The 24,810-nt window shown below is 37.0% G+C and overlaps 1 protein-coding gene and 1 long non-coding RNA gene across 2 annotated transcripts; one reads left to right on the forward strand and one right to left on the reverse strand.

Moving 5' to 3' along the window:
* The first annotated feature begins 88 nt into the window (after positions 1–88).
* Positions 89–13,649, forward strand: LOC126819776 (probable protein phosphatase CG10417). The gene is made up of 10 exons (XM_050547998.2): positions 89–411; positions 3,594–3,669; positions 4,530–4,724; positions 7,073–7,620; positions 9,385–9,854; positions 10,140–10,224; positions 10,447–10,681; positions 11,396–11,525; positions 12,244–12,337; positions 13,084–13,649. The coding sequence occupies exons 1-10, from the start codon at positions 301–303 to the stop codon at positions 13,360–13,362; spliced, it is 2,223 nt and encodes a 740-aa protein (XP_050403955.2). The 5' UTR covers positions 89–300; the 3' UTR covers positions 13,363–13,649.
* Positions 13,650–18,088: 4,439 nt separating this feature from the next.
* On the reverse strand, positions 18,089–19,871 carry LOC126819796 (uncharacterized). Its single transcript, XR_007679758.2, has 2 exons — positions 19,690–19,871; positions 18,089–18,257 (listed from the first exon to the last, which is right to left on the reverse strand). It is a non-coding gene; the product is annotated as an uncharacterized LOC126819796 (long non-coding RNA).
* Between the last annotated feature and the right edge of the window lie 4,939 nt (positions 19,872–24,810).

Genomic DNA, 24,810 nt, shown 5'->3' on the forward strand with positions numbered 1-24,810 from the left:
AAATACGCAAACTTATAAGTCTGTGATATTATAAGAAATGTTTTGATTGTGAATTAACATATGAGGGTTAGTTTTATTATCGAAACATTTGATTGATTAGGAATTGAAAGATAATTATCTGGATTAGTAACTATTTTTGACCAATCAAACTTCGGATGATAGACATTTTTGTCTGCGTTTACGCAGAGGAGTCACGTGATATATTAATGCACCCGCGAAAGAAAACACACGTGGGAACTGTGTTTATATTATTCATAAAATGACAATCTTTCCAAATTAATTGTGACAATATTATTAACAATGGGTGCTTATTTAACCCAGCCTATTACTGAAAAGGTTTCCGAGGACAAAGCTTTCAAGGGAATGACATACGGAGCATCGTCTATGCAAGGATGGAGAATAACTCAAGAAGTACGCCATTTTATTACTACATTGTCATTGTCGTCATTACTCATTGTCTAACTTCATTCAAAATTTGCCTGTAACCAGAAATTTGTCATTTTTGCATTTACATCTGAGAGGACACCGGAAATTTCAACTTGCAGTGTTTTTTATTCGGGGTAGTGTTTAAATGAATATTTGTCGAGGATGATGTAACAGATTTTTTTTTTACATATTCATGATCAGGCATCATTTTTTTTTTTTGTGAGCTACGATAAAGTAGTTAAATTGTTGTGATATACTATAGGCCTACAGTGGTGATGTGTACTCTTTTTTTAGCTACGATCGCTTGGATTCCTTTAGTTTCCCCTGGCAAACTTAATTTCTTTATGTAAATGTACTAATGCATGTACATGTAACATTAAAACTATGTTGATTTTATACTATAGTATTAGAACATAACCAGCCCAATGCAATGTATTATGTAGAGTGGAACAACATTTTTTATTTGCAAATATTGTCAGTTAAGGTTAATCAAGTTGTCAAGCAGTGTTTTTATCAAATTTTTTAAAGCCATTCATGATTACGCTGCATTACATTAGTCATGCGCAACCCCCTACTTGTAGTTTTATTTCCTGTATCTTGATTTGCTGTTGTACGTGACATATATTTAGCCTCACCTTCATGACGTACATGTAAACCTAATGCCTTTTAAAATGTCTGGCAAAGCCAGCTGTTGGGCGATGGCAGTTTCAGATCATAATCGTCAATTCTCCACCTGGTTAGCAATGAGTAATTTGCCAATTGCATTTATCACTTGCAGAGACTTTTCATGATGCTATCATGAACGTAATGTAGCAGTGTACAGTGTTATAGGATATTTGCTACTGCACTGGGTAGCAAATAAAGACTTGCCTTAATTCAAACCTTAATCTCGCAACCCTCCGTGTTTCGAGATAAGACATGAGGCCATTACCTTCAACGTAGCACATGCGGGAACGATTCGCACCCAGCATTTGTAAACAAAATTGACAATATTTTTAATAAAAACGATTGATTATTGTTATTTATAATATTTCTGCCAGACCCAACTACAATTAGCATATAATCCTACCTGAAACGGGTTCAAATCGTTGTTTTTAAAATCGAGGCGTTAAACCGTTACTAAGACCGCCATCTTTTTAAACGATACGCTGTCATCATGAAGGCAGGGCTAAATATAAGGCTTTTATAACAGCCAATCAATAGGGCAATGAATGGATTTCGATGGCGGTTAATGTCAGACAAAAACAACGCTTCATTAATTTAAAAGCGAATATTTGGAGTTAGGCGACAGTTGTGCCACTACATTGGCCTCTGTAAGTTTAATTAATCATAATAGCATAAACTTATCTTATTTTAAAGACGTTACATGCATTAATAAAGAAATTGAATTTGCCACTTGGAAGTAAATGCATCCAATCGTAGCTAAAAACATCCAATCGTAGCTAAAAACAAACACATCAGTATATCTCAATGTTTTGAGCTACGTTCTCGTAGCTACGTAGGTATGAGCCTTCAATATGGACACTAGAAACATTGTGTATAATAATACTTATCCTGTGGATTTAACATTGTGTGTTACATAGTGTGAGTTATACCATGTTCATGTATGGACATTATATATTTACTGTGAGTTATTAGGAAATACACTCTCATGTATATTACACAGTAGTCTAATATATTATAGTTCATCTGTGTATTTAATGCCATGCATTACAAAGCATGTTGTTAATTATGCCATTAACTACACAATAGCCTAATATTAATTACCTGTGTATTTCATGTGATTAAATCTATACACAGTAGTCTAATATAGTTTATGTGTATTTAATGCTGTGTATTACAAAGCATGGGGTTATACACTGTAGCCCATACAGTGCTATGGATTACAATCTCTAAATGAAATTCAAAGATTATAACTATTGAGTTTATATGGAATAAAGTCAAGACTTAGAAAATTTCCACCATCAATCCAATAATTTCCATTTTTTTTCCCCTTGTAGTAAAGAACAAAGATAATTTTTGCAATAGTCTTTTTTCTTTTGTTCAGTTTGTTCAGTTAAATCCTGAAAATTGATCTGAAAATTAAAGATATAAATTTGTGGTTTTGATTCAAAGTGTTTATTGCACAGGCACTTGAAGGGATTAAAATAAAACTTCTTACTGCTGCTTGACTATATATTACATTAAGAACAAGGAGTATCAGCCGTCAAATTGTTTTGACTTGTTGACGACACTTTGTTTACTATTAGCTATCAATACTCACTCGTACTAACACTTCCCATCGTTTATGTTGTCAACAAGACTTTATTTGATCATTATTCAGCTTCCGATGTAATTAAATTGGCCATTTTGCAGTGTTATTAATTACAAATCAAACTTGAAGAGCTATCTCTTGGTGATAAGCAACTGCAACGGACTGGAAGTAAAAACTGTCAACAACTTTTTACAGTTAATAAGCGACCTAAAATTGTCTGTGGGAAATAAAAGTAGCAAAATCTTTGATTAACATTTGTGTAAATCAAGTTCGCTACTTTGTAGCAAATTGATTAGCAACGGGCAAATCTTGATTCGCGAAGTGCGATGCAAATCCGGTTATTGAGATCCCTGACTACTAGTAGTGGAGTAGTCTATGTTAAGATTTAAAACTGATCTGACGCTAATGTACTGGTTCGATATTTTGAATTTTATACCAGGATTTTGAATTTTGTGCCCAACATGTATTAGACGTACATGTATCAATAAAACACTGGGGAAAAAAAGTCAAATTTGTATTCACCAAAATGACTGGTGATGTTTATGCCTGACAGTGTATCTGAAAGGTTTAACCTATTATTGGGGGGTCACAGTGGCTAAGTGGGTAAGACACTGGCTCGCTAGCCTAGAGGTCCGGTGTTCGATCCCTGCATTGGCCAAGAAAGTTCATCCAGATTTTCCGGCGTGCCCCCCCCCCCCTTGACAGTGATGCAGGACAGCTGTCTAGTCGTTCAGATTGGACGAAAAACAGAGGTCCCATGTACAATTGGCGTGCACGTAAAAGATCCTTGACAGTTGGAATTAGATAACCAGCATGCCCCTGCAAGTGTTTTAGGCCATCAAATTTAAGCTAGTGTTTAAATAAAATTGCAAATACTTTGATAAATTTGAAATATAATTACTTTTATTTTTAGGATGCACATAATTGTATCACAGATTTTGATGAAGAAACTGATACATCATTGTTTGCTGTATATGATGGCCATGGAGGTACATACGTAATTTTTAATCACATTTTTATTATTATTCAAATTTCAATTAGACATCTTAATTAATGTTCCTTGAATGACATTTAGAAGTAGAGGTACAATATTCATAATAACACAACTTTATGGATTTACTACTTCTTAGTTTATTACATGCAACGTTTCAATACTCTTACAGGTATCTTTATCAAGCAATGATCAATAATGAATAATAACCTACATTTATAGTACATCCATGAGTAAAAACAATATAACAATCAAAACATAACATTAATTAAGATTTATAACAACAACTATTTCCCTTTGAATATGATGCTTGGTAAAAGGGATTTCACTTCTAAAATTTGAAATGCTAAAATATAAGAGACAGGGGCCAGAAGGACTTTCTATTACAAGAAAGTTCCCCAGGATTTTCCAGCGTTGTTTCCCCTTTTCAGTTGTACACTCTGAGGTCCTGTTTACATGTTGGCGTGCATCTAGATGAACAGTTGGATTTATATATAAGAGTGGGCTGTAGTTCCTCTGACCAGGTCAAATTTCCCTCGTAGCACACTGTGTGGTGTAAGCACTGTATGGAGTTGAGTTGTGTTTAGATTATAAGGAGTAGGATGCCCGTCCAATCTCATGGGTTTTCTCCTGGTCCTTTGGCCCCCCCACCCACTGCTAAAGAACCCTAAGCACAAGTGGATTATTGAAATAAAAATGTACCATGTTAGTCCTGAAATTAACTGGTTTCTGCTGAGTGGACGTTAAACCCCATTTCTTGCTCTCTCCAATCTTGTGTGTTTTTCACCAGGTCCCGAAATTAACTGGTTTGGGTCCAGTTAATGTTAAACGCCTTCTCTCCCTTTCTCTTTACTTCAGGTTCTGAAGTTGCCCAATATTGTGCCCAGCATCTACCAGATTTTATCAAGAGTCTTCCTGAATATAAATCTGGTGATTTAGGAAACTGTTCACAGACAGCTTTTCTACAGTTTGATGCTACACTAACAGATGAAGCTGTTATTAAAGAGTTGAAGATACTGGCTGGTGATGATGATGGTGGAGATGAGGATGAAGGTATGAAAAAAAAAAATGGGGCCTTATTCATAAAAACTTAAAACTAAATATTTTAAGAAATCCGTATGGTTGATGGCTGGGCCCTAAAATCATAGCACAGATTTTCTCTAAAATCATAGCACAGATTTTCTCTAAAATCATAGTACAGATTTTAATTCTTCGCTAATGAAAAGGCTGCACTCTAAAAATAATTTTTGCTAAAGTTTTCATCTATAGCCTATAGGGCCCCTGATCCTGAATTCTAATACATAAAATTACAGTTGAGTACAAAAAAAAAAAATTATGGCTCTCGTATAACAAAAATAAACAAAATACTGTCATGTTATCCACATTAATGGGAGGCAACTCCATTTAATGTTTTCATTTAAAAATTTGATAAACGGCAGTATAATCAGTAAAGTTTAGAAAAGTAATACAAGAATAAGTGAATTCTTGTAAAAGTATGACTAAACAGATGATAAACTAAATATAGAACTTTGAATTGAAATATGATATTTGGGACGATCCTAACACCTAAAGACCCATGCGCACAAGCAAATTATTGAAATAATATTGAACTATATGTTTGTCCCAAATTTACCACATTTCTCTCTCTCTCTTTCAAAGTGCACACCTATAATTTTTTAATGAGTGACCTGACAAATGTGACTATTCAATACAGTTTACAATAAACAAAAGTACATGTACATGTATAGCAAGAGGTTGTCACAGTGCACCAACCCAAGCTACATATATAGACATGTTTATCCAAGCACAAAGAGATTGTAAGTCATGAAGTCTTAAAACTTAAGCGAACAGATGGTATTTTTTTTTGAAAATGCATCACACATCTCCAAATAGATGTTTGTAACTAAAATTAAACATACATTATGCAAGAGTCTATTGCAGGTCTTTCTTTAGGCCTGAAATGTTATATAAATTGTTAATTAGACATTAATTAACTTATCCAGACCATAGTCAACTCTAGATAGCATCGCTAGCCTGCGATCTTAAGTGGATTGTGAGCCGATTTACTACATAACTTTCTTTCTCAATTTAACGATTAAATGGATAATCGAGACTGCTGTTTATCGTACTGACTTTAGTAATGATGAACGAGGCTAGGCGGAAATTTCACTCGCGAAGTTCTGGGTTCATAGCGGATCAATTTGAATGAAATTTTCAGCAAATTGCCTTTACGTTATCTAGTTTTTAACTATTATAGTGAGAACTGCCAACTCGTTATCGAATCTCCCATAATGTATCTTTAATCAATTTTATTCATTGTCATCTGTCTGGGTGGGGTTCCTGCAGTCTGATTAAAACACAGATCCTTTTTCGTTTTTTATAGTTCAAAATTTTGTTGTCCCCCGCCTTTCGAAGAAAGCAGGGGACTATTAAAATGGGTTCGTCCGTCTGTCTGTCTGTCTGTCCGTCTGTCTGTCCGTCTGTCTGTCCGTCACACTTTTTGGGACACAATAACTCTCTTCCTAATTGAGCTAGAATGTTCAAACTTGGTGTATGTGTTTATTAGGTCAATGCCTTGATGGAGTTCGAAGATGAGCATTTTCCGCTTAGGGTAAGCAGAGATAAGCAATTTGATTGGTTGATGCTTTGGGACACGATAACTCTCTTCCTAATTGGGCTAGAATGTTCAAACTTGGTGTATGTGTTGATTAGGTCAATGCCTTGATGGAGTTCGAAGATGAGCATTTTCCGCTTAGGGTAAGCAGAGATAAGCAATTTGATTGGTTGATGCTTTGGGACACGATAACTTTTAATTGAGCTAGAATGTTCAAACTTGGTGTATGTGTTTATTAGGTCAATGCCTTGTTTATTTTGATTCTATCTGATAGAGAGTGATGAAACTTAATGTATACTTAATAATCAGTTTGATTGCTGGATACTTTTGAAAAAGATAAACATGCAATTAATTAATATATGTCATCTATTTATTTCGGGATTTCAGCGGGGGACATCAGCCTCACTGTTGGCTTGTTTAACTTATCTTTACTACACTAGGATCTGAAAGAGTTGTTTTATAACCCCTGATCTGGTTGATGTATTGGATTAGCCAATAAAACTGTGTGTTATGGTGAATTATTGGTGTGCGGTGCGCGGAACTGTGGGTAAACCGCTAGAAACATCAATGTTGATTTGTTAATTAAATGTTTAACGTCATAGGGTCAAAAGCTGCTCGTATGACCCCTGAGGCAATCTTCCACTGCAACCAGTTAGATCTTCGTGATGTGAAGGCCATTGACAGTATAAAAAACTAAACGAAATATAGATCTGTATTTTAATCAGATTGGGGTTCCTGCAATTCTGTTTGTTTTATATTTCTCAATTAAACTGTTAATTCATTTCAGCCTCTGCAGCACCATGTGTACAGAGTGAAGCAGATATGTTGAGAGCCGAGGCTAACATGCCGTTAGATCAGCTATTATCGAATTACGAACATTTACCGCCAGGAGCGGCCACTCGCAGCTTAAGAAAAAACGAACAGTTTTGCTCACCTATGATCCGTTCTAAGAAAATAGTTTTTGAAAACAATGAAGATGGACCAGGTGGCAGCAGCAGCAGTGTTCAAGATGGAGTTTCGAGTAGTGACTCGTGTAATAATAACTCATCTATCGTTCTATCCCTGGACGAAAAATTATTAACAAATGGACACGCGGACAATGAAAATAATTTGAATAAGGAAAAAGAAATACAGGATAGTTTAAATTCTAAAAATGAAAACAATAACTACGCAGACTCGTTAAGTGATGCTAGTGAAAGTTCATTACTCAAACGCGAGGAAATGCGGAGTATATCAAATGACGCAGAACCAAGTTCTAGCACAGATAGAATTAAATCACCCATTAAACAGATTACATCAGAACCAGAATGTAGTTCAACTGTAGGAAATTCTGAGGTAGGTCTAATTATATGTTGAATTTGTTGTTGAGGGAGTTGATTGGGTGGCCAAATGGTTTATGTGTGCACTAATGCCAGGTTCCCACTGTTGTGCATTGCGTTACGATAGGATTGTCGCTATTGAGTCTACAATCTGGTATGTGTCACATGTAGATACATGATAAGGTCAACATGATTGCCACGACCGTCCTTAATATGTGACAAGACCTTCTAGGATCACCACGATTACTCCACAATTAAAACCACGATTTCAATCGTACAGCACGAATCGTGAACCTAGCATTAAGGACATAATGTCCTTCATTGAGTCACGTGGTGTGGTTACGATTCCTAGCTTTTATGTGACAAGGAGTTTGGCTGTCTGTCCAACCTTGTGTTTTCTCTGGACTGCCACTGAGTGGATCTGTTGACATCCCTTAAAAATATCATTACTACCCATGCCGTGGCCAAAAGAAACTGATATGACATGCGGCATTTCTTCATATTTAACACAAATTATTGTTTTTGTCCATTCGTGGATGATAGACAAGCGGCACAATGGTTAGGTGACAACAATAATTAAAATTACAAAATTAAGAATCATAACGTTAAACGATATTTAAAACTAAATGTAACAATGCTGGTTTATTGACCTAATTCCAACCGATACATGTCACCGGGAATCGGCAAGCATTGGAGATCCTGATGGAAAAATATATTATTAATTAGTTTAGCGAACAATTGGTCGGTGAAATCATCAAATTTATGATCTAATTATTACTTTAATATCTACCTGGAATTCGTACGGATCGAGCGTTGAAGACCGCGTGAATCCCGAGATTCACAATCCATGCCGAGATGTCTTCATTCGCCTCATGGTAGGGGGTTGGATGGTCTGTCATTGGGTCAACTGGGGTGGTTTCGATTGCCCGGTTGTACGTGACAAGAAGTAAGGTCGCCTGTCCAACCTCCTTGGTTTTCTCTAGGTCCTCTGGTTTCCTCCCTATGCACAAGCGAATTATTGAAATAAAATTGAACCATATGTTAGTCCCTAATTGACTTAGTTTGTGTCGAGTGGATGTTAAACCCCATTTCTGTCACTCTCTCTCTTTTGCCTCATGGCTTATTTTCTCAAAGGAAACTTACTGGACCTGTTATGAATAACCAGCACTCTTGTTTTTTTTTAACGCAATATCAAAATTACTCTTAAATGTGCTAATTACTCGGATTATGAACCAGATGACCGGTTCTCACTAAGGTATCATTGTTATTGTAGCCTACAAGCAAGTTGTTTGTCGATATTGACATTATTTTTTGTAACTGGTTCATTTTTCAAGTCAATTTAGGCTATTTAGGTGGCAATAAAAAGTGCACCTTGATCGACATCCAGGGGCATCCAGGAGAGCGAGAGCGATCACGCTCCTTTTACGTGAAGGCCTTGTAAAAATCCCAAATGTAAAATGAATTGGGAACCAATTGACTAGATGTCGAGAGAATAACAAAACTGATCAGGAATTTATGCATTTTACCTTTTATAACATTTGTCTTCACTGGTTGACAGTCCATCCTTTGGACACTTTATCACAAATTCATTTGACTACCATGAATGTTCATGGTACAAATTTGAGTTAGCCAGGTGGGGATAAGTCATCTTTTGAAAATGCTTATGGTTTCTTTCATTAAAAATTTGTTTGATTAAATAACCTGATTATGCTCTAAAGCAACATCTTTTATATCTTTTATAAATGTTTCATAAAATTAATAATCAACATCTGTTTTACAGGATCATCCAAAATCCAAAGTTAGTGGACTTTCATCGTTATCAAATTTATCATCATCATCTTCGTCTGTAGCAAGTAGTTCTAGTGAGAGTGTATCAAAAGTGGGTGTCTCTGGGTCGTGTAGCAGCAGTGACTCAGGAGTGGCCACATCCTCATCCAGTTCCAGTCAGCCTGCTGGTGGCTCTGGGTGCAGCAGTAGCTCTGGCCCCACAGAGTCAAAAGAGTCAGCATCCAGTTCATCAGTCCTTGGTGTATCAACATCAAATTCCTCATCAGCAGGCAGTTCTTCAGAAATTGGAAATTCAGCAGCTAGTTCATCTGAAGCAGGTGGTTCATCTGAAGCAGGTGGTTCATCTGAAGCAGGTTCATCATCAGGGTCTTCAAGCAGCAGAAACAAAGGTCCTATATTTGGTATTGAAGATGATGAAGATGACGAAGATGATGAAGATGAAGAATATGAAGATATGGAGAGGTATGCTGATTAAATAATTATAGCACAATCAAATTTCTTCAAAATATGAAATTAGAAAGCATTTACTGAAAGAATGTGGCTGTCTTAACAAGGAAACAATTTTCCATAATTTCCAATCAAATGCAAAGTTAATGTATTCTATTTTTGTTTTTGTGGGAGGTGGTTGGGGGGGGGGGGACTTGATTACTATGAAAGTTAGTAATGTACTGTAGTTTTGGGTTGTTTTAATATATACAATGTGGATTATTATCAAAGATTCATAGTCAAAATCTTGAAATGTTTCAGTGAAGAAGATGAGGAAGAAGAAGAAGAGGAAGAAGAAACGGATGGTGAAGTGGAACAGCCTTATATGGATATGGCAAATGAGGAGGTAAGCACTGTTTTCTAATAATAACTCCTGTTTCATTTTATTTTCACGATCTCCTTGAAATTTGTTGAGACTATTTAATTAGAACAAATTCTGGTAATTACTTCTACAGGCCTGTGCTGTTCAGTTCTTTTCAAATGAATAAAATATTGTTTAAACTAATTTATGGCCTTAGTTCACATCGAAAAGTATGAATTCTTTATTTTAAATATTTATGTATTGTAGCCAGGGTCAGACAGTGGATGTACTGCTTGTTTAGCTTTATTACGAGGTAAACAATTACTGGTAGCCAATGCTGGAGATTCCCGCTGTGTCATATCAAGGGCTGGTGTGGCTGTAGAATTGTCCTTCGATCATAAACCAGAAGATGATTTGGAGAGAAAAAGAATAGAAAAAGCAGGGGGGAAAGTAACGGCAGACGGTCGTGTAAATGGTGGACTGAATCTCTCCCGAGCAATAGGTAAAAATATTTATGGACCAGAAACTGGGTGCCAAGCACTCCTCATTTTGTAGTTGTTGTTCTTGGTTGAGTAGTGTGACAAGGTGTAGGGTCACCTGTCCAACCTTGTGAGTTTCCTCCTTGTCATCCGGTTTCCTCCCACTGCTAAAGACCCCTACGCTCAAGCAAATCATTGTAATAAAATTGAACCATATTTTAGTCCCAAAATGACCTAGTTTGTGTCAAGTGGATGTTAAACCCCATTTTTCTGTCTCTTTTTTTTGGTGGTGTTGCTATACGTAAAAAAGCCCAAGGCTCCTACAATTTGAGGGCGGTTCAAATGACACTTAGCATGCTTGTTCTTTGGACAATTGTAGGCGTTTGAGGTGCACTGTCACTCTTGCGCTCCATTGCTCACCTAAATCCTAATCTAGTTGCTTATTTTATTGCTCTCCGTAATGGCGTAATCGCTCTCCCCAACTGCATATTTTATTTCTATAGCGAAACATCAGAAATTGCCTAATGTAAATGTAATCGCTCATCCTCGGCAGGTGTTATTTATGTTTACGTCTTATTTAATTCCCATAGATTAGCTCTGTACTCCTGTCAATTGCGATCACACAATATTTTAATCTGTAATCATTTTTCTTCACTCATTTCATTGCATTTCATTGGCTATTAATGATTGTTGAATTGATTATATGTTGTGTATATTTATAATGTGTTTATTTGTAGGTGATCATTGGTATAAACGTAATACAGATTTACCAGCAGAAGAACAGATGATATCAGCATCACCAGATATACAATCTGTATTGTTAGGAGATGATGATGATTTTATTGTTATAGCTTGTGATGGCATATGGTAAGCTCATTTATATTCTATCATTTTATCAACCATTACCAATCTTTATAGCAAGGAAAAGTGTCTAGTTGTTCGGATGGGATGAAAAACCCAATGCATTGCTGTGAACACTGCTGCATGCATGTAAAAGAATCCTTGACAGTTGGAATTTAATGCTGTCCAGGAATATTTTTCCTCATAGCACACTGTATAACATATGTCCGTCTCTATTAGCCAAGTCTATGCAGTAGAGTAGGACAACATTCAGCATCCATTGCAGACAATATATAGTCAATACATGCCTGTGTCAAGGGTTAGAGGCATGTCATTGAGTACATATACACATAACCCCGATAGTACACTCCATCTGAATCACACTTTAATTTACGAGGCTCTGCATATTGCACCACTAAGGAACTCTCTTGACCAACACAGAGCCTGAACAGCAGTGACCACTCGGTTGGCGTGTCACAGGGTAATTCAGAATAGCCACCATACAGTCAGTGTTTGATGTAGTTGATCGATCAGAGGCCTGTTTCACAAAATTTTAACTAAGATACAATCCAAATTTTAGTAATTTGATTGGATAATATTAGATTGATTTTAGGTTTTAGCCAATCAAAATTGAAGTATCTACTAAAATTTGGATTTTATCTTTAGTTAAGATTTCGAGAAACAAGGGCCCTGTTGTTGAAGTTAAAAATTGGCTTAATTTCAGTTGTATTTATTATTTTTCTAGGAATTATTTGTCTAGTCAGGAGGTCGTTGAATTTGTTCACGAGAGAATCCAATCAGAAGAGAAGAGAAAGAAACCCTCAATTATATGTGAAGAGGTAAAAATAGTTTTATTAATTCTCGCAGATATATCAAATTCTATACATTGTGTTACTAATTCTCACAGCTGTATCAAATTCTAAAGTTAGAGGGAAAAAAAAGTAGAAAACATTTGTGATGTAATAGTTACTGGCCCTGATGGATGTTTAAACATTCCGCCCATACGTTGTCGATACCCTACTAGGGGCTTAAGTTATCATTTAATAGACTTGAAATTTATATACATGTTTATGAGACATTATAAGGTCTAATTTTTTTTTTCTAGATTTTTGGTTAATGCTGTTAGTGTCATTAACCTTAATCAATTTGAAAAATCTTATGGGAGCTTGAAAGACTTAAAAGTTATTGACCGAGTGATTTTAAATTTTTACATATTGTTTAATCTTTTTGATTTTCAACTTTTTTCTGATCATAGGTTAAATTACCAAATTTTAAATGCCGATAATTATGGAATGTTCCTCTTGATCAGTTCTTAGTGTCTTGTAAATACTCCGTACCCCTGTCTGCCCAAGCACCTTTCCCCTCTTGTGGAAACCAGACTAAAGAGCTTTGGGGTTTTAACATCCACTTGACACAAATACAGTCATATGTGGGATTCGGGAAAAACCCACAAGGTTGGACAGGTGACCTTACTCCTTGTCACGACACTTGACTAAATGACAGACCATATGATCTAAAGGGTAGGCCAGTCGGCCACCCAAATCCCAGGTTACTTTATTAGTATTTTATCATTATTATATTTCAGATGTTTGATTATTGTTTGGCGCCGAATACATTTGGTGATGGAACCGGTTGTGATAATATGACTTGCATTATAATTATTTTAAACCCGGATAAAGAACCGACTGTATACAATACAAAACGTTCCGCTGAAGATTTGGACACATCGAAAACGGACGAACTCCAAGCAAATAAAAAGCTTAAGATTGAAGAAGTTCCCAACAGCTCTAATAACGCAGAAACTGTAATGGACATTAAAAATGAAATATCGTCCGAAGCTAATATAACAAGTGATAGTATGTAGAAAAATGCCACAGCAGTAAAACTAATGACATTATTGGAAAGTATAAACTTCAAATGACATTATTGGAATGTAAATGGTTCTGAATTATATCAGGACTAGAATTAAATCCATTTTATCAGAAATAACATGTATTGTGTGTAATTGTGTTGTATGCGTTTTGGATAAAGAAAAGGGTGAAAATACCTGCTTTGATGCTAAATTTCAATAATCCCTGTGTTGATCAGTTTTTAGTACCCCCAAAATTTTAAAAAGTCTGAAGGAGTTTTTGTTTTAAAAAAAAAAAAGAAAAGGGTAAGTCCAAGCCAAATTGATTAATGTTTTTTCAAGAAATTAATAACTATCCTTGTGATGGGCTGTTAGTGACATTTGTTTTTTTATGCACCCACATGGAAATGTGTTTGAATATTGTCGTCGCCCCTGTTTGTTTGATGTCCACATTTCAACAGTTTCCGTTAATTACTTTTAAAGTTATGGCCCTTGTTTCATTTTGTAGAACCTTGTGAACACTCTGTGACAAAAGATATCATCTGATCTGTATTAAATTGATAAGCATGTCTTGTAAATGGTCCCATTACGTTCAAAAGAATAAATATATGACAACCCTTGTCGACTGCTCAGACGATTTAGCTGCTGTGTGTGTATGTTTCATTGAGCGTGTTGGTGTCTTAAGCAGTGGGAGGAAACCGGGGGACCCAGAGAAAACCATTAAGGTTGAACAGGTGACACTAGTCCTTTTCACGTGCAAGCTAGGAATCAAAACTACGAAAATTGACTCAATGGTAGACCTTATGATCTAAAGCATACGTTAGACCATTCGGCCACCCAATAAATAGGAAATAAAACTTATATACAGTAGAATCTGTATTAAACAGCTACTCAAGGGATTTTCCTGACTGACAGCTTACAGGGGGTGACTTTATTAAAATCACATACCCTGCAATGTGTACATGCGACCTCGGTTTTTGTCCCATCCGAATGACTAGACAGCTGTCTTTGTCATAATAAATACGAAGTAAAACTTTGATAATTGATCCTGGAGAACTATAGTTTATAAATTGATGTGGCCTGATCAGGAGTTATTTGATTTAAAAAAATAATGTACAAAAACAAATAGAAATGGCAGCCATTTCCTCTATGCTAAGTGATAAACTTGTTTAGAAAAAGGGGGAGTTGTGTGGCCGAATGGTTACCGCGTGCGTGTTGCAATGTTAGGCCTGTCATTGAGTCAGCTCGCGTGGTTTAGATTCACTGGTTGTGCATGACAAGGAGTAGGGTCGCCTGTCCAACCTCATGGGTTTTCTCCGGGTCCTCCAACTGCTAAAGACCCCTACGAGCAAGTGAATTATTGAAATAAAATTGAACCATGTGTTTATCCCGAAATGACCTAGTTTGTCTGGAGTGGACCTTAAACCCCATGTCTCTCTCTCTCTCCTTCCCTCTTCCAGCCTGGCATGTGTTTCTTCACCTAGAAATGGCTGGCTATTCCACTCAGCTGAGGATAACTTTGCACCTGCATAAGTGAACAGCCATGTGATGGTGACATCAAATATCGACCTGGGCTTTGGTGAGGATAATTCATCGATGGTTTTGGGGACGATGTCGCCTACTATTTTGAGCCCAAAGATCCATGTTAATAAAACTGATTAATTTGCTGACGAGATAATTTGTGAATGGCATCCCTGTTTCAATACAAAGGGGTGCTTATATAAAACATTTTATCATTTATATTTTACTAGAAGAATGCCTGGCTTCGCTCGGGGGTCATAACCCCGAAACCGGAAGTGGTAGACTAACGCCACCTGGCCTATGTTACTCCCTGGTGCGAGCTACCCCTATACCCCAAATTTCAGACTCGGGGCAGACCTAGTGTAGCCGCCAACCCCAAACAGACAGACAAACGACAGTCACAAATATTAGTATAGATTTGGACTGACCCACGGAACACATTTCAATTCCACAAGTAAACACTGTTAAAAACATTTTTAATACTTTTATTCTGCCAATGTGTTAACTGGGTGCTATGTTATTTTCTGAAAAAAAAATCAAAACAAAACAATGACAAAATGTTGGTTAATTCTAAAATTTAAGGCCCTCTGCAGATTTGGTAAACAGGACTAGCGCTAACCCTAACACTAACCCCTAATCTTGTCAACAATTGCGTGGCCTAACCCTATTTACATCTCACGACCATGACGAATCTGCAGTTGGCTTTAACTTTTAGACTTTGCCCAAAATGTTGTGAATAGAAAGTGTCAAACTAATCAGCAGTAAATATTTGCTTGGCACTACAATCACTGAGAGGGATGACATCAGTTAACTAGCTCTCGATAGTTACTTTTTTCTTTTACTTTTGCAAATTAAATTCCAGGACATTTTCTGAAGTGAAGAAAAAATAAAGGTATTGGATAAAAAAATATTTCCCATTTAGTGTAAATGGGAACATCAAATTGTACACTTAGGCACCAATTCTTCACGGACCAGTTTGTGTTACTAGTCCCATGTAAACAATGCATGTGTTATCGACTCGTATGGTGTGACATCACACGTAGACGCATCTTCAATAGAAGGCTTAATCTCGCTTTAACTACGTACATCTTATCAAGGCCTTCACGTAATACCCTGCATATTGCGGCACTAATTTCGAATGGGTACAAGCCCAACTTGTGAGCCTATCAGATTCCTCGATCGTCGCAAATACCAAGTCTGGCGCTTTCAAGCTAAATTTTACCTGTGATAATCGAGTTGCAAAGTTCAAGGTTCATTCAATGTCAAGGTTTCCGTGGAGGTCGCGATGTCACAAACTCTGATTGGATGCTACTGCCCACGTGTCTGTAGATAACATAGCTATAAGTTCGGGAATTGTGAAATAAACAAGCAACGGTGAAACTCGCAGTCTTGCTTCAGGAACATGACGTAGACCTATACTGCACGTGAACTTATAAGTTTATAAGTTCAGTCATCGTGCACAGAGTTAAAAGAAGTCTGTCGTATTACAACTGTAAACAGGATTGTCTGGTTACAGTTGTTGACAGGGCCCATTTTAAGGTTATTTTCTCGGAGTACGCCCCTCTGGCAACGCGAATTCTAGGGGGGGGGGGGGGGGTGCCGGCCTTTGAAATTATTGAACAATACATGGTCCCTAGAGTCAAGTTGGCATACATGTATATCTGTGGAAGCTCGATAATGAAACATAAACTAACAAACTAGCCTATGCGGGAACCTATGGTCCATACCTATATATTAATTCATATCAACGACTGATGCAAATCTGAAGAATAATAAGCTCGAAGTGTAGGCCTAAGTATGATCCGGCAGAAATTAGAATTTTTTTGAAATCTAATACCCCCTCAAGAGTAGAATCTCTAGCGTATATCCAGAAACAATAAAATCCGTTGAATCAAGAAGAATTAGAAATAAACGTGATTCTGATTCGATCTCCTTGATGATCTTGATTACGCGACACAGAAAAGGCAACTTCTAGCAAGTTCGACTTTTATGGAATACTTGGGGAGATTGGTCACACGCTCGACGCGACGTAACGAATTTTGTACAATGATGGGCCTCTCTTCAGTGATACCTGGCGCGCAGTTTCGCTCATCAAATGCACGTTAAAATAGTCTCTGGTCGTTGGTGTGTAAAATTCGCTAAATTCGTTTTTTAGAAGACGTACATGGGCAGTACGTACATGTAAAATATCCTTTCGCATTTCATAAAGCACACGAAATGTTAAAAACAAGCAGAAGAAAGTGCGGAGAGCGAGTCACCTTAAATACTTAAAAAGTCTAACAAGCATCCCGAACAATGACTTGTATCCGGAATACGTTATATCATAAATTAAATGAAAAGCTGTGTGGGTACTGGGTTAACTGAAATACATATATTTAAAGTAGCTAAGTCTCTAACTCAATATCATCAAAAATCTTCGACATTGAAAACACGAATTATTTGTCAATTCAAATCAACATTGGTCTTGTAATCTTACAGGGAAAAGATGGGCTTCTGATATCCAATATTCAAGACCAAATAAACATTTTACCATTGGTACACGATTCGTGTACCATAATGCGTTTCAGTGCAATTTGGAACAAGGGACTCAAAGAACGCGGCTAGATATATTCCACAAGTCATGTCAAATCGTGACGTCATATTCTTATCTGGAGATAGAGCATGCGTAATAAATACTATCATTGTAGACTGGAATAACCAGGCGCTAGAGATTGCCTTTCGTTTGAGACTTCTGGTGTATTTCGCCGTACATAACTGATTAGAAATTACAGTAAAAACAGAAACGGTTGATTGTAAATCAGTATATATACATTCACATTACATTATTATATGCGTTGCGACCCATTTGTGTCAATTTCTAGGTCCCAAATATAATCGATTTAGCTCCTTTAAGTCTAAAATAACATGGATAAAATTTATGATAGTCACGATAAAACAACAAAATCAAAGAAACATTATGTAAAAGGTAGCTTCAGCTCTATTTCCTGGTTTCAAATTTTAAATAAATTATTATTTAGTCTCGGTTGTCAAGGACAGTTGCTACGATAATTAACAATCTCCGCCACATCTTGAAACAGATATATTCATTTTTCATTATCTATTTTAACAACTACCGAGAACTGCCGGCGCTTTATCTAAATCTTACACGATACATTTTAAGCAGTTAAACCTATGATATATTTTACGATAAAACAACATAACTAAGCAAAACCAAACCTACCATCAACATTTCCTATGACATTCAGGGATGGTCAGAAAGTTATTCTCGTTTCCACCACAACCACTGTAGACAAATCTAGTACACAACTTAGTTACTTTGTTATAATAGTAGCGTTTCAATTTGGCTTCACACGTACCCTTTACTTTTGGCAACCGACACATAGCTGGAACTAAAAAAAAGAAGAAATATACAAATATAAAGCCAAAGAAATGGATTATCTAGAGGTTCCAACTTAGAATATTCATGCGGCATTCGGAAATCACCTCAAGATTTTCTTAAAGGCTCAATACCACATATGTTGCAACTGAATAATATGTCCCAATCTTTATTCTGGTCAACAAATTGCACTATTTTACAATATTCCAATTAATTGATGATACAAATTTCATCTTAACACACCTAATTTAAAAAAATGGAAAAATTCAGCTAAATGATTTGAAAAGCTTTTCAAATGTGACTTGGATTTAAAAATATTTTTGAACCCTCTGGACAAGTAAAATAGGATTTAATGGATAAATTACACAACAGGTAGGACACCAACACATCTAGTACTTAGAATAAGGCTATTTTTTATTTTTTGGAGCTGTCAAGTCAGCAAGAGTGTTATTGTCCCTTTAACGGGTCTATGCTTTTCTCTAAAATTATGTGACTAAATATAGATTATCGGAAAGTTCCAACTCAGAATATTGAAGCGGCATTTATGATACCACCGCAAGATTTGCTTAACGGGGCTACGTTATTCTTTAAAATTATATGACTGACGTGATAATCGTGACGATCACGTACCCTGCAGTTACTCAATCTGTTTCACAGTGGTATTACAGAGATATTGCGAAGACTAATAACTCTGTAAAAGATGACTGCTTTACCTCGTGTACACATTGGCGTGCACGTAAAAGATCCCTTGACATTTGTAATTCGATATAAGAGTAGGCCACTGACCTGGCAAAATTTCCCTCATAGCACAATGTAGGCCTATGGCGTATTCTCGTCTCCATTAGCCCAATTGGAGCAGAACAGTATTTACATATGATTTGGAAAGTATTTAGATATATATATATATATATATATATATATATATATATATATATATATATATATATATATATATATCCAGACACACGGGAACAGTGTGGAATTGTGGCACTTGTCGCAAACCACATAAATGAAAAGAAATTGGGTTTAACGGCGTAGTTTTCTACAATCCTATGAATTGTTCAAAAGTTTGTATCATACGCCATCACTGGCGAGGAAAAATCGCAGCATCACAAACTTGCAACAGATTGCCATCCTCTTAGTAGATCATCACGAAAGAAGGAATTAGGCAAAACAATTCAATGAAAAAAAAATATATCCTAGGCTTTACCGTAATATGAACTATAATCTGATTAAATATTATTTGGAAAAAAGATAAAAAAAAAAAAAAAAGATAGGCGGCGCAGCGTTTCCGGCTTGAAAATGAAACTATAAAGACGCTACAAATCATATTTTCTACTATAACAAACTCAACAGTTATTTTTACACTGGTGTTAGTAAGCAGAAAATATGAACTAATTATGGTCGCCATTTTCAAATCGTAAACTCGCGTTCGCTGTAAATACCGTAACGGTTGCGTCTTCTAAATATTGATCTTCTTCTAGCAAGTGTTCGTCTTCTAGCTACTCTGCCAGCTTCACATGTTGTCAACAAGATGGTTGCTGCAATGAGCAAAACGACCAGGACGACGGCAAACCGCATGGCTGTGTTGTGTTATTCCGTCCGTCTAATATGCATAAGGCACTTGTCGTTTGTATTTATACCACCTAACCGAAAATTAAAAATAATTATTTCTTAATGTCAGAAATGTTAAAATTGGTTTATTTCCGAAAGATAAATTTGTAGCGACAAATAATCACAGACGCTGTTATAAAGTTATATAAATGTCAGTTTTATTCCTGCAGTAAATTACCGGTTGTATTTTAATCACCAGTTCCAAATTTATTTAAACAAATGATAAATTTAATTGTGAAGTTTATTCGTGTAGTAATTATATAGGGGTGGGATGGGGGCAGAACAGGAAATGCCCGAAAAAATTCGGGTTACAGGCGGCGGTGCCGCTCTTCTGTGAGAGCGGAGCTTACCGTGTAGAGATCCCCCCCCCCTCCTCCACAAAGAAATTTTAGAAAATTTGACGACCGCAAGCGCATTTCCTGTTATCCTAGCCCGTAAATACAGCAACTTCAAAGTAGTCTAATATAGCCTAATTAAGATGGCGGATTTGAATTCCAATCAACCTATCATTCGTTTACAGTCCACGGAGAGAAAATTTTGAAAATTTAGCTGCCGCAAACGTATTTTTCTGCTATTCCAGCAATTTCAGTGTTGTCCAATATACCTACCTTATCAGTGGCTAACCTGAATCCCAAACAACCAATCAATCGTCGTGGGGTATGGGGGCCTCGTCCTCCCGGAGTAAATTTGTGAAAGTCTAACCGCAGCAAATGCATTTTTCTGCTATACTAGCTCGTGAGTTAAGCAACTAGAAAGTTGTCCGATGATTTTGTAACCGAAATCCCACTCTATGCTGTCTTGAATTCCAACCATCCAACCAGACTGTTGGAGCTGCATTCATAATTAATTGATCCCCGAAAAATGTCGCCCAAAGTAGAGTGGCCTCAAACAAAATGTTTCTATCAATAGTCAATTCAGTACAAATTCGTGGTATTCAATTAAAAGTAAAGTAAAATTAGTATGTTATTAGATTTTGGCACATTAATTTGCCAACTAGATTAAATAATAAATTTTGTTTTAACTTTACCCGTCTTCCCGAAAAGTCAGATTGCCCGAAAGCTAGGGGGAGGGGGGGGGCGCTGCCGCCTGCCCCCGCCCCGTGGCTTGTTCGCCTATGGATACTAAATGTCATAATGCTCATATTACGAGAGGCGAGGACAGGATGTAACCGCACCGGAAGACTGCAGGTGTGTGCAGCTCGTGGAATACCCATCAGCGTAACAATATTGATAACCATGCTATTAGGTTGTTATCATCAATTTATTTGTCAATTAAAAATCAAATCTTTTAAATCTATACGACAGCTTGACATATTTATTTAAAATTCTGTATTAACTCGAATTTAAACATACGCACTACATGTATTTAATATTAGCTATATAATATATATCAGATTAGCTGGTATACGCTAAGGCCTAAGCTTAAATGCTCAATACCACTCTTGTTGTAACCGAATAATATGTCCCAATCTTTATTCTGGTCAACAAATTGTACTATTGTAGAATATTTCAATTAATTGTTGATACAAATTTCAACTTAACACACCTTATTTAAAAAATTTGAAAAATTCAACATAATGGTTTGAAACGTCTAACGTAAACCTTTTCAAATGAAACTTCGATTTAAAAATATTTTCGAACCCTCTGGACAAGTAACTGGGGCTAATGCGCCTTATGGTACACGATTCGTGTACCAATGGTAAAATGTTTATTTTGTCTTAAATATTGGATATCAAAAGCCCATCTTTTACCGGTATGATCACAACATGAATGTTGATTTAATTTGACAAATAATTTGTGTTTTCAATGTTGAAGATTTTGGATGATATTGAGTTAGAGACTTAGCTACTTTAAACATCTAGTACTTAGATAGAGATATTATTTATTTTCTGGAGCTTTCAAGCCAGCAAGAGTGTTATTGTCCCTTTTAAGAAATAAAATGAATTAATGAAGTTTAACTTCCTATATACTGTTCTGGTAATGAGGGAAATTTTGTCCGGACGGCGGCGCTAAGGCCTACTCTTCTATCGTATTCCAACTGCCAATGTGTATATGGGACGTTGGTTTTTCTTCCTATCTGAACGACTATACCTTGTCCCTTGCCAGGCCCTCTGTTCTGTATCACTAGTATCACTTACACGCGAGAACCTCGTCGGAAAATATCGATGAACATTCTCGCCCAACACAGGGATCGAAAACTGGACCTCCAAATTAGCGAACCAACGCCTTCCACGCTGCGCCACCCGCTAGGTTTAAAGATGTTGGAATACGTCTTGACACAGAGATTGACAACCGCGTTCAGAAGAAACATAAAATTTATTCAAATGAGAATTAGCAAACGACACAAAATGGAATGGGGTTTAACGTTCCAGTTGTTTTGATGATGAGAATTTTGTGTTAAAATCAAGTTGATTATGTCGAGACTTTTGAACCCAATAATTCTTATTCTATACTTAAAGATACATTATGGGAGATTAGATAAAGAGGTAGCAATTCTCACTATAATAACGGATTTCTTTAAAATTTGGTGGTAAGCTAATATATATATTAGAAATAAAGTTGTTTTAGGAAAGAAAACTAAGTTTTTGCTAGTACTTTCCGCTTTATTAAGCTTCTTCAGGCACACTTTCCGTTCTGGAGTCATCAAATTTGCTCAACATCCAGGGGCGGATCCAGCCCCCCCCCTCCCCCTGCTCAGCTACATAAAATAAATTCGTAAATCAACACTTTTGATGAGAAATGTTTCTCGGTCGTATGCTTTATCCTTTATCGTCAGATGTGGGACAGGATGGGCACTCAAAGCACGATATAATGATATAATGATATAGACATTATGTGATATCACAATTAATGCTTTGCATCCATCAAATTGAATCACAATGTCATTGTATTAATTCATAATAAAAATTGACGTCAAACGAGGTGTTGAATGTCTCTGTTTAAAAAGCTCAATGTGTATGTAGATACGCCAAAATGACGATAGAGACCATGTGGGAGGGGGGGGGGAGATACATTGTCTCAGGAACCCCCTCCTGCAAAAATTCCTGGATCCGCCCCCGACATCCAAGATTTCCTCACTGATATATGCCGTGTGAGCCCTTTAAAAGCATGTTTTCAACTTAATGTGTAGTACATGAACTGTGAAACGTCAATCTGTCGTAATTTGTTGTTGGACGTGTGAAGGAATCGAGCTAGAGATGCCGAGACTTACTGAAAATCAACGGAATGAAGCCATGGGAATGTCCAGGGCTGGCATGTCTACGCGCGTTATTGCCAGACACTTCAATTGTCATCAGTCCACTATTGTAAGGTTGGTGGAACGTGTTCGAGTTACTGGATCAACACGTGACCGTCAACGTCCTGGTCCACAACGCGTTACAACCCAGGCTCAAGACCGCTACACCCGGGTCACTCATCTGTGTGACAGATTCCGCCCAGCGACTCGAACAGGTGCAGCAGTCGTCGGAAGACAAGGACCAGTAAGTGCCAACACTGTAAGACGTCGTCTAAGAGAAGTAGGACTCCGTGCACGACGACCTTATGTTGGAGCTATCCTCAGGGATCATCACCGTCAGCGGCGTTTGATATGGGCTCATGGACACCAGACATGGAGAAGAGTAGACTGGCAAAGTGTGCTCTTCAGTGATGAGAGTCGCTTTCATCTTTATCACGCTGATGGCCGTCAACGTGTGTGGAGACGTCTTGGGGAACGTCTTGCAGACTGCTGCGTCTTCGAAATGAATCGATGGGGTTGGGGAAGTGTAATGATGTGGGGAGGCTTCACATTTCATCACCGGACCGCCCTACACATTTGCAGGGGTCGCGTTAATGCTGTAGCCTACCGTGATGATGTCTTGCAACCAATTGTTGTTCCGATGTTTCGAGCGCACCCACAACTTCAGCACTTCCAACAGGATAATGCACGTCCGCATACCGCCCGTTTTAGTATGGGCTACCTGGCTGCTAACAACATCAATGTCTTGGACTGGCCAGCCATATCTCTGGACATGGCACCGATAAAAGATGTCTGGGATGAGATTGGACGCCGTCTGTATCGGAGACCACAGATGCACACCATTGCTGCTTTAGAAGCTGCTCTTGTCCAAGAATGGAACAATTTGCCCCAGGCCTTCTTTCAAACATTGGTAAATTCCATGCGACGTCGCTGCACAGCGTGCGTAAGAGCCCGTGGAGGACACACGCGCTACTGACATCTGTGTCGTACTTTGGTTTTGACCCCTCTGACTTTGTACCGTTGATTACAGATTAAACACCCATAAGTGTACAAATGTGTTGTTATTGATGTGTTCCCATTTGAATATTGTTCACAATAAGAAGCAAAATAAATAAGATATGTTTACAGGATCATTTTGTTATACGAAAAACTAAGTGATGCGTTTTCCATGGCGCTCAGTATATATATATAAGAAAACGATCTAACTCTCAGTTAAACATATAAGTAGAATTCAAATATTAGAGAAAAAACACTAAAAATTAAATCTTTGGCTAGTACTTTCATCGTTATCAAACGAATCGTCAGGCCATTTTAAGCATCAAATATATATATATATATATATATATAAAGTCTAATTTATATATATATATATAAAGTCTAATTTATATTTTCCGTTTATCTTTCAAGTAATGCGGAAATGTGTAACACGTATTAACATCATATCGCTTCTCGCTAACAATAATTTGTTTATTAGAATTTCGAGGTTGAATGAAAACATCTGCGGGTGAACTAACAATAAATCGTTTATTGGAATTTTCGAAAAAAAAGGAAACTTTTTGTTCTGTAACTGTAAACAAGTTTTCTCCCAGCCTATTATGGTGGCTGTTTGGTATCATGTCGTCGTCTTCAATAGAAGGCTTAATCTCGCTTTAACTACGTACATCTTATCAAGGCCTTCACGTAATACCCTGCATATTTCGGCATTAATTTCGATTGGG

This window comes from Patella vulgata, chromosome 4 (genome assembly GCF_932274485.2).
Source record: "Patella vulgata chromosome 4, xgPatVulg1.2, whole genome shotgun sequence".
In the NCBI taxonomy this organism is placed as follows: domain Eukaryota; kingdom Metazoa; phylum Mollusca; class Gastropoda; family Patellidae; genus Patella; species Patella vulgata.